At 42.2% G+C, this 10,584-nt stretch overlaps 1 protein-coding gene across 3 annotated transcripts in view; it reads left to right on the top strand.

Annotated features, from left to right (window-relative positions):
* Positions 1-414: 414 nt before the first annotated feature.
* The window catches only part of FNBP1L (formin binding protein 1 like), a 124,581-nt gene continuing 114,411 nt past the window's right edge, over positions 415-10,584 (top strand). The window contains exon 1 of one of the 3 annotated variants that reach the window (XM_044944668.1): positions 415-767. In XM_044944668.1, the coding sequence (XP_044800603.1) occupies positions 744-767 (24 nt within the window). In that variant the 5' untranslated portion in view covers positions 415-743. Of the gene's footprint in view, positions 768-2,777; positions 2,808-10,584 lie in introns of those variants that run through there. The other 2 variants (XM_025288242.3, XM_044944667.1) reach the window with 2 other exon arrangements.

Here is a 10,584-nt window from a genome sequence, read left to right as displayed (position 1 = left end):
TTCCTGGCAGAACTTACAGAAATATTATTAAAAGCAGAATCAGAGGCACAGTTGCATTTATATTTGACATTGTACACGTTTTTAGTGATTCCCAAGATCACCTTAACCATTAAGACTTTTTTTCCTTATAAATAAAATACAACTCTCCACAATCTAAACCCAAGGATTTGGATGAGGTTTCCTTGTCTGGGTTTCTCCCAAGCGGAGGAGGCAAGAGGCAGTAAAGACCCGCCTCATTTAAGGGGACACAGGGCAGAGAAGGGCGGTGGGCGACTTTTCCTTCTCTCCCTTTCCTTTTTGGAGACAGATATTCGAGTGGCTCTGGCGGCGGTGGGACAGTCCGAGCCCGGAGGTAGGGGAAACAGAGACTGGGCGGGAAGGAAGAGTTGTGCGAACCGTAGACCCTCCAGTCAGAGTGGACCCTGCCCTCCTTGGCGGGCAAGCACCGGTCCGCCCAGATCCCAGGGTGCATCGCGCCCCGCCCCCTCCCCTCTCTGCGTCCCGCCTCCCCTCGGCCCTGGCCCCCTCCCAGCCGGCTCCGGGAGGCGGGGACGCGGCGTCGGCGGAGGCTCCGCCAGTCGCGTCTTTCTCACTCACTGGGGAACCCGGCGGTGGCGGCACCTTTGGAGGCTGAGCAGCCGAGCCGCGAGCCCGCCAGTGGGAGGTCGGGCAGACTGACGGCAGAGCCGACGGACGGACGAACAGCGGGCAGCCAGGCGGCTCGAGTCGCCTCAGGATCCACCATGAGCTGGGGCACGGAGCTGTGGGTGAGTCCGGGAGAGAGGCGCCCCGCGCGGACCCTGGCCCCGGAGAGACTCGGGCTGAGCAGGCGTCGGCGACCGGAGCGCGTCGGGCGGTCCCCGGCGCTGGCAGAGGGTGGGGGTACTGCTGTTCTTTGTGTGCGAACCCCTCTTCCCTCTAGGCAGGGCTTGAGAGGCTGCTGGTCCGCGCTCCCGCCCCTGCCGCGGCGGTGGGGCTGAGGGCAGCGAATTGGACGGCCGGGGGAGCTGCCCGCCGGTTGCCGCGTCCGCCGCCATCCTCTGGGTTTCTCTCTCTTCTCCTCCGCCTTCACTTTCCGGACGCCTGGCTCCGTGCCGGGCCGCGCTTCTCTGCCTTTGTACCTCCCCTCCCAGAGGCGGGGGAGGGGGCCCATTGTCCCAAAGGGGCGCTGTTCGCGGGCGGGGAGGGGGCTCGCCGCGGCCCAGAGCCCGGGCGAGGGTCCCTGGGGCGAGGGCGTCTCCAGACCTGGGCGACGCAGGGAGCCGCGAGGCACCGCCCGCCGCCGTAGCCCCAGGTAGGGGGAGCCGGGCGGCTTTGTTCGGAGTCCGGCCTCTGGCCAGCCAGGCCCAGCCCACACGCCCATTTCCCTCTCCGTGTCTCGTTGCTCTGACCGGAGTGGCTTCGGGGACTCTAGCTGGGCCACGTCTGGCTGCTATCTTGAGCCAGGGGGGTGGCTTTTGTGATCTGAATTAAATTGAGTGATCGATGGGGAACCCAGTTTTCCCCAAATCGTGCGGCTTCCCGATTGCTTTACTTCCCTTCCGTTGTTCTTTATTCTCACTCCTCCTCTCGCTTTTCTTTCTTTTTCCTACTTGCCTTTCTTGGGCGCTGAAGATTCTAGACAATGCCCAGTGTCAGGCCAGGTGAGGGTGGACTGTAATAGGTCAGAGAATTGGCTCGTGACGCCTCCACGGGAAGGGTGGAGGTGTGGCGGGCAGTGATTTCTCAGGTGCCGCGGAGGGACGAATGTGGGGGCGCTGTCCCGAGATCCTCCTGATTTCAGCCATTCCGCCTTTTTATCCCACCTGTGCATGTTTTCCTTGCCTTTTGTTAACCAGGATCTCCTGCAAGAGAAAGAAGTTTTTTGTCTCCATGCATCCAGTTAGGGTGGCAGTGAAGGCAGATCGGTTAATTGAAGGGCACAGTGTTTTTATGCTTCGCGTTTTACTCACAGTTGGGAATCTTAGAATTGAACTTTAGAGTTCATCTAGTTGATGAACTTAAGCCAGCCCAAAAATCTGCAACATTCTAGGCAAGTGTTTGCCCATTCTGTAAACACACCGCCCAAGAGAAAATACCCCAGGGGCTCCTCCATTTACGTTCTTAGATAGAATTAATTATACTTGTTTTGGGGAGGATTGTGTAGTAAATTATGTGAGCTTTAATTTTTTACTTGGTTAGAGTCTCAGGCATTATTGATCTCTTCCATTGACATAGGACATTCTGTAATTGATTATAGTTTGTCCTAATTAAAGGAGATGAACATGTTTTATTTTCCAATTTTATAATTAGAAAATATTTTTATTTTTACACGCTTATATGATCCACGTTTCAGAGGAAGGAAGAATGTAAGCAGAATACTTTAAAAAGTATATAACTAATAAAATAGTGGAGGAATATTGTTTAGATTTAATTTAGACTGGAAAAAATTGCTTTGTATAACACTATTGAAAGCAATTTTAAGGAGAAACAAAATATTTTCGAGAAGACTAAAATGTGATCTTTAAAAATACTTTAATTTAAAAATATAATACAGTCAGAAGCAGTTACCTGTCTCCTAATTCAGTGATTTACGTTCAGCGTTTGAGTAGTTTTTTAGCAATTTAAAAAGGTGAATCATAGAGGAGGTGGGAATTTCTGTTATATCTAAAAATTATTTTGTATCCTTTTGAAATAAAAAAATTTAATTTTTCTCTTAAAATTTCATATATCTCCAGGTTTTAACTTGTTTTTTAGTGGTTTGAGGGAAATACTAGGAATTAAATAACGTGGAATCAACTAATATCAACTGGATGCTTACACCTAAAGTAAGTATAAATTGGTATAGAGAACTGTTTGCACCAGAAGAGGCCTTAGAAAAATTTAAGTAGATTTCCTGGGTTTTTACAGTTATTTATTTATGTTTGGCTGTGCTGGGTCTTTGTTGCTGTCTCTAGTTGCGGAGAGCAGGGGCTTCTCTTTGCAGTGGCTTCACTTGTGGAGCTCTCGTTCTAGGGCATGTGGGCTTCAATAGTTGCGGCGTGCGTGTTCAAGTCGTAGCCGACTCTTTTCAACCCTGTGGACTGTAGCCTGCCAGGCTCCTCTGTCCATAGAATTTCCCAGCAAGAATACTGGAGTGGGTTGCCATTTCCTTTTCCAGGACTGCTTCTGACCCAGGGATCGAACCTGTTTCTTTACCAGGGACTCACCTGGGAAGCCCCAGGTTTGAGCAAAATTAGTGTCAGGGAAACATTAATAAAAGAATGTAATTCCATGGTTGACCCATATTCACAATGATTTAATGATAAAGAAGCTATTTGAAGCATTCGTACTTGAATTCCTAGTCTGGTAAAGAAATTTGGATTCCTTCTGTCACCGCACCCTTATCCCTACTCTGCCAATCCTGTGTGCTTGGCAAAGCATGCACTAGATTGACTCAGACTCTAATACCTCAGAGTTAGGCACAAATGGTTTTAGTTGTGGCAGGTGGGCTCAGTATTGCTGTTCTCTGGCTGTTGTGGAGCATGGGCTTAGTTGCTCTGCTGCATGTGGGATCTTGGTGAATCAGGGATTGAACCTGTGTCCTGCATTGACAAGGCGTAGATTTTCTGTTGTTGTTTTTATTTATTTATTTTTACAAATCTCAGTTTTGAATAAGGATATTGTGGTTCGATACGATTGTAACAAACACCTGCTCTTGCCATTGAGGAATTTGAGGCTGGGAAAATTCTATTGAAAATTTGAATTGAGAAACCAGTTCTTAATATTATTTTCATCTGTAGGATCACATTATTGTCCCAAAGTTAAACCTCACTGAGAACACACTGTTAACAAAAGAAAATATGATAAAGCAGTTATGCACTCAAACTTGTTTATTTCTTATAATATTCATTGGAGTTTATTGCTATCTTAAGTCTTACGTTAAACTTGAGAATAAAGTTATAAAATTAAACCATTCTAATACTGACTCGGGGGTACAGAACTAATAGTAATAGGCTAAATTGGTTGTGTCAGATATTTGTTTGGGGATATAAATTAACTGGTAATAAATTGTACTTTAAGAGATTTCTTGTGTTCCAAATGGGCGTTTAAATAAGGTAGTGAATATATGCTAGGGACTCAGTTCTGGGTTCTGTGTTCTGGGTGGTATCACTCAAAGAGGTGACATTCATTTCTTCAGGATGCATTGTTTATTGTGTTGATTTCTTTATTACCATAGGAAGAATGGTAGACAGAGAAGTCTAAATATGAATTAATAATTTTGCAAAGCATAGATTTTGTAATGATTAGCCCTTTTTACAAATAAATTGGAAATTGGAGAAGTCCTATCTTTTATTTATTAGGTGATAGCTTTTTAGTCTTTTGAGGAGCAAGTTAAAGGTCAATGAGGAAAAAAAATCAGTTTATGTATGGATTGTGAGTGTATATATAGATAGAAAAAAATGTTTGCATAGGTCACATTCATATCCTGATTTATTAAAAAATTTGCTCTCTCCTCATTAGGGAAATGAGGGAACTAGTTTGGAAATTAGGAAGTAGGTTCAAATGTCTGACTTAATTTATAGGGATACATAAACCTTTTTTGTGCCTTAGTTTCCTGGTCTATGATTTTTGGCCCTTAGTTTTCAGAGTGTATAATTTGAAAGCCATCATTATTTTCATCATATTTCTAGCTAGGTGCATATGACAAAGCTCATGATATCTTTTTGGAAGAAATTTAAAAATGTGCATTGGTTGATAGATTCAGTGAATTCTTTATTTTACACTTCTAGTCTTTACCCTTTAATACTTCCTATCTTTGGTAGCACTTCTGTACTAACACTTATATTGTAAACGTGTAAAACTAAGCTTTTGAGTCCTTGAGTGTAGGGACTGGGTTAATCTTTTTGTTTTCACTAATACAGTGACTGTTGGTGATCATACATGTTTGCCCACTTGAATTAATAGTTCATTGCATTACCCAGAGTATTGATTGCTGGTGTTGCTAAGTCACTTCAGTCGTGTCCGACTCTGTGTGACCCCATAGACGGCAGCCCACCAGGCTCCGCTGTTCCTGGGATTCTCCAGGCAAGAACACTGGAGTGGGGTGCCATTTCCTTCTCCAATGCATGAACGTGAAAAGTGAAAGTGAAGTCGCTCAGTTGTGTCCGACCCTCAGCGACCCCATGGACTGCAGCCTACCAGGCCCCTCCGTCCATGGGATTTTCCAGGCAGGAGTACTGGAGTGGGGTGCCATTGCCTTCTCCGAGAGTATTGATTACTGATTAATAATTAGATCCCTGAGGAAACTTTTATGGTTCCGAAAGCCTTAGTTAGGTGATGATAAATTTAGGTGGTCTAGTTATTAACAATTGAAGAAGGTCTACATGATCTGAAGCCAAAATGATGAACTCAAGTTGTAGTATTTGGGTTAATAGTTTTTACAGATTGGGAAAAAACTGACCTCTAAAGGTAGTTCTTGTAAATTCACCTGATGATGTGACTGCCAAAATAGCCAATGAAATGGTAACTCGACTTGCTGTGGTGATCATTTTTAAATGTTTAGAAATACTGAATTATTATGTTATATAATGAACTAACATAGTGTTGTAGATAAGTTACACTTAGAAAACAAACTCACAGAGATTCGTGGTGAGGGTAGGGGAGGAGAGGAAGGAAATTGGATGAAGACAGTCCAAAGGTATAAACTTCTAGTTTTAAGTACTAGGGATATAATGTACAATGTGGTAAATATAATTAACAGTATTGTATATTCTATATGAAGGTCTCTAGTGGCTCAGTGGTAAAGAATCTGCCTGCCAATGCAGGAAACGTGGGTTCAGTCCCTAGGTTGGGAAGATCCCCCAGAGAAGGAAATGACAACTTACTCCAGTATTCTTGCCTGGGAAATCCCATGGACAGAAATGCCTGGAGAGCTACAGTCCTTGGGGTTGCAAAAGAGTCGGACACGACTTAACAACTAAACAACAATGTTATATAGGAAGGTTGTTGAGAGAGTAAATCCTAAGGGTTAAATTTTTTTAGTTCTTTAATTTTGTATCTGTATGGGATGATGTTCATTGAACTTATTGTGGTAATCATTTTGTGATCTATGTAAGTCAAATCATTATGCTGTACCTTAAACTTATATAGTGATGCATGTCAGTTATATCACAGAAGAACTGGAAGAGGGAGAGAAAAACCCAAATAGCTGATGAAATCGTAGACCACATGTAGATTTTTATAGCTCAAAGGAGTTTGGTCCCATTGTAGTCTATAGCGTTTAGACCAAATCTTGGTTTTACTTAAGATTTTTTTAGAATATACTTATTTAGAGATGGCTGACAAAGAAAAGTCCTAATCTTGTGAGCTGCGTTGTTTTTTCAAAGGCCATGAAAGTACTGTAGAAATTTGGTTTAAAAAATGAAATAATGATTGAGTGTCTATTATGGGGAAACACGTAGCCCACCAGGCTCCTCTGTCCATAGGGATTCTCCAGGCAAGAATATTGGAGTGGGTTACCGTGCCCTCCTCCAGGGGATCTTCCCAACCCAGGGATTGAACCCAGGTCTCCAGCATTGCAGGTGGATTTTTACCGTCTGAGCCACCAGGGAAATGCGATGTATGGTAAGATTTATTAAGGCTTATAATGTCAGACTTATGAATTAGAGTCATTTTGAGGTGATACTACTTTCCTAATTCTAGAATATTCCCGTATATTGATATCACTGTTCAGAATAGCCTCTGTTGACCAGTTCCTCCTAAGCCCCTCCCTCTAGAGTATACATTCTGGATATTACCTTTCTTATGGGACTACCCCCTTATATTTATTTCTTGCATATGAAAATAGTAATGGTATAAATGTCTTACATTACCTTTTTTTGGGTAGAAATTGTTGTGTTCAACATTGTATAACTGTTGTTACTAATTAAGGAGGGCGACAGTCAATCGAGACTCTTATTTATGCTGCTATTCTCTCCTAACAATAATAAGGTGGAGGCTGGAGAGTAAGCCTGTCTCCTCTTCATTGCTACTTCCTTAAACCACTCATTTCCACTCCCCTCCCTTTTATCTTAAAAAAAAGAAAAGCACTCTCTTCTTCCCCCAATCTATAAAGTGTAGGTTTGGCTGGAAACTTTAAAAACCTGTTCTGCTTATTTTTTCTTATCAGCCCCTGTGTGCAGGCAGAAAATAGGACAAGAGAACAATAATGGTTTGTAATAATGGAGCATCTTCTGTGTGTACTCACAAATAGTATCTTATTTCATAACCTTCAACTTTAAACATTTGCATCTGACTAGCAAAAAATGAAAAAATCCTCTTTTTGAGGAACATAGTCATATTTGCTGCATATTAAAAACTAGTAGGAAAATATTATATAAAATGTTTTTGTTTTATAGGAAACAAACTTGTTCCATATATTAGCAATGTTCGTATAAGTTCTTGATAGAGAACTAGTCAGACTTTAAATAGTACCTTGTGAAATATGTGCAATATTTGTATATATTTGTTGCATGTTGAAAAATAAAAATGTATAGAATCAGATTTTCCTATTTTTGGCACACCATTATTTTGTTGTTTCTGGACCATAAAAGTCATCTGTTTTGTTCCTTTTGTATTCTTGCTGTATTCTGAATTTGTAGAAAAGGAATAGGTATGTAATAAGCACTGAAATATTTGTTGAATGAGGGAATTAGTGAATTGCTAAGAACTCTATCATCAAATCATGTCAAAACGAAGGTTATTTTAGTGCTTTTTCCCTCCGACATGTATATTTCTCTTATTTTTGTTTAATACTAGGGGCCCTTTTTATAATTTGAAATTTAATTCTGTTTTTTCATATGAAGTTTCTCAGTTAAGTTAGGTGTTGAATTCTCATTTCCTTGATTATTTGAGTACAAATGATTATCTTATATATAGCCTATTTGACGGCCCTTTGGATTCTAAAAATGAGAACAATGTCTGTTACATGCTTTGACTATTAATGGGTCATTATGTATGAATAATTTGAATTTAAGTGGTCTAAGAGTTAAATGAATTAGGAAAACATAAAAGATTGATTTTCAGAGTAGAGAAATTATAAGGTGATTCTGATAGATTTTTAAAAAAATGTTAATGGTGGCTAGTTGAGATTTTTTTCCATTATAAATAATAAAAATAAAAATCATTGCAACTGCTATGGTAAGTAGCTTTTATATAAACAAAGAAACCATTGCTTTTGGATAATTTTCTGGACTTAGACCATCTAAGATGTTAGATGTTGACTTTAGACCAACATTCTTTACTATTAACATTTACTAGTAACAATGTCACCTCTCTCCAGTACTCTTGCCTGGAAAATCCCATGGACGGAGGAGCCTGGTAGGCTGCAGTCCATGGGGTCGCGGGGAGTCGGACACGACTGAGCGACTTCACTTTCACTTTTCACTTCCATGCATTGGAGAAGGAAATGGCACCCCACTCCAGTGTTCTTGCCTGGAGAATCTCAGGGACAGGGGAGCCTGGTGGGCTACTGTCTATGGGTCACACAGGGTCGGACACGACTGAAGCGACTTAGCAGCAGCAAATAGTAAAGAATGTTACTGCTGCTGCTAAGTTGCTTCAGTCGTGTCCGACCCTGTGCAACCCCAGAGACGGCAGCCCACCAGGCTCCCCGGTCCCTGGGATTCTCCAGGCAAGAACACTGGAGTGGGTTGCCATTTCCTTCTCCAATGCATGGAAGTGAAAAGTGAAAGTGAAGTCGCTCAGTCGTGTCCGACTCTTGGCACCCCATGGACTGTAGCCCACCAAGCTCCTCTGTCCATGGGATTTTCCAGGCAAGAGTACCGGAGTGGGTTGCCATTGCCTTCTCCATTACTATTTGAAAAGACTGAATACAATGAATATTTGTTAACTTTTTTTAATATGAAAATTTTATTTCATTTTCATGTAAACACTTCATTACAATATAACATTCATAAAGTATAGTTTTTACATGTATCTTAAGATTTTAAAAAATAGAATGAATGCACTCTTTCATGTCACTCCCACCAAGAGCAAGATACAGAAGTCTCGCTTATGCCATCCCCACTAAATATCTCCCAAAGGCAGTCATTATTCTGACTTGAATTGCCATTGATTAGTTTTGTAGATTTTTTTAACCTCACAAAAATGATATGATATGTACTGTTTTCCATCTGACTTCTTCCGTTTAACATGGACTCTGTGAGAATCATCCTTTTCTGATTAGTTTATAGTGTCCCATTTTATGTATAAGCTTTGTATTTTCTTCTGCCATGTGCCTGGGGTCTCTCCTAGTCTGTTGTTCAGTTGCTCGGTCATATCCAACTGTTTGCGACCCCATGGACTGCAGCACGCCAGGCTTCCCTGTCCTTCACCATCTCCTATAGCTTGCTCAGACTCATGTCCATTGAATCAGAGATGCCATCCAACCATCTGGTCCTCTGTCATCCCCTTCTCTTGCCTTCAATCTTTCCCGTCATCAGGGTCTTTTCTAATGAGTCGGCTCTTCTCATCAAGTGGCCAAAGTATTGGAGCTTCAGTTTCAGCATCAGTCCTTCCAGTGAATATTAAGACTTGGTTTCCTTTAGGATTAACTGGTTTGATCTTGCAGTTCAAGGGACTTTGAAGAGTCTTCTCCAACATCACAGTTCAAAAGAATCAATAAACTCTTAAGCACTCAGCCTTCTTTATAGTCCACCTCTTGCATCCATACATGACTACTGGAAAAACCATAGCTTTGACTACAGGGACCTTTGTTGGAAAGTAGTGTCTCTGCTTTTTAATACTCTGGGACCACCTTAAACCAAGTTCAGGGCTTGAAATTCCTTTGTGTTGCCGTCGGATTTTGATTTTTGTCTCCATATCTCTCGTAAGGTTCAGTTCAGTCTAGTTACCCAGTCGTGTCCGACTCTTTGTGACCCATGAATCGCAGCATGCCAGGCCTCCCTGTCCATCACCAACTCCCGGAATTTACCCAAACTCATGTCCATCGAGTCGGTGATGCCATCCAGCCATCTCATCCTCTGTCATCCCCTTCTCCTCCTGCCCCCAATCCCTCCCAGCATCAGAGTCTTTTCCAATCAGTCAACTCTTCGAATGAGGTGGCCAAAGTACTGGAGTTTCAGCTTTAGCATCATTCCTTCTAAAGAACACCCAGGACTGATCTCCTTTAGAATGGACTGGTTGGATCTCCTTGCAGTCCAAGGGACTCTCAAGAGTCTTCTCCAACATCACAGTTCAAAAGCATCAATTCTTCAGCGCTCAGCTTTCTTCACAGGCCGACTCTCACATCCATACATGACCACAGGAAAAACCATAGCCTTGACTAGAGGGACCTTTGTTGGCAAAGTAATGTCTCTGCTTTTCAATATGCTATCTAGGTTGGTCATAACTTTCCTTCCAAGGAGTAAGCATCTTTTAATTTCATGGCTGCAGTCACCATCTACAGTGATTTTGGAGCCCCCCAAAATAAAGTCTGACACTGTTTCCACTGTTTCCCCATCTATTTCCCATGAAGTGATGGGACCAGATGCCATGATCTTCGTTTTCTGAATGTTGAGCTTTAAGCCAACTTTTTCACTCTCCTCTTTAACTTTCATCAAGAGGCTTTTGAGTTCCTCTTCA

The sequence above is a fragment of the Bubalus bubalis genome, chromosome 6 (assembly GCF_019923935.1).
Source record: "Bubalus bubalis isolate 160015118507 breed Murrah chromosome 6, NDDB_SH_1, whole genome shotgun sequence".
Taxonomy (NCBI): Eukaryota; Metazoa; Chordata; class Mammalia; order Artiodactyla; family Bovidae; genus Bubalus; species Bubalus bubalis.
Note: the sequence above shows the minus strand (reverse complement) of the source record. Positions and strands in the feature narration are given on the sequence as shown.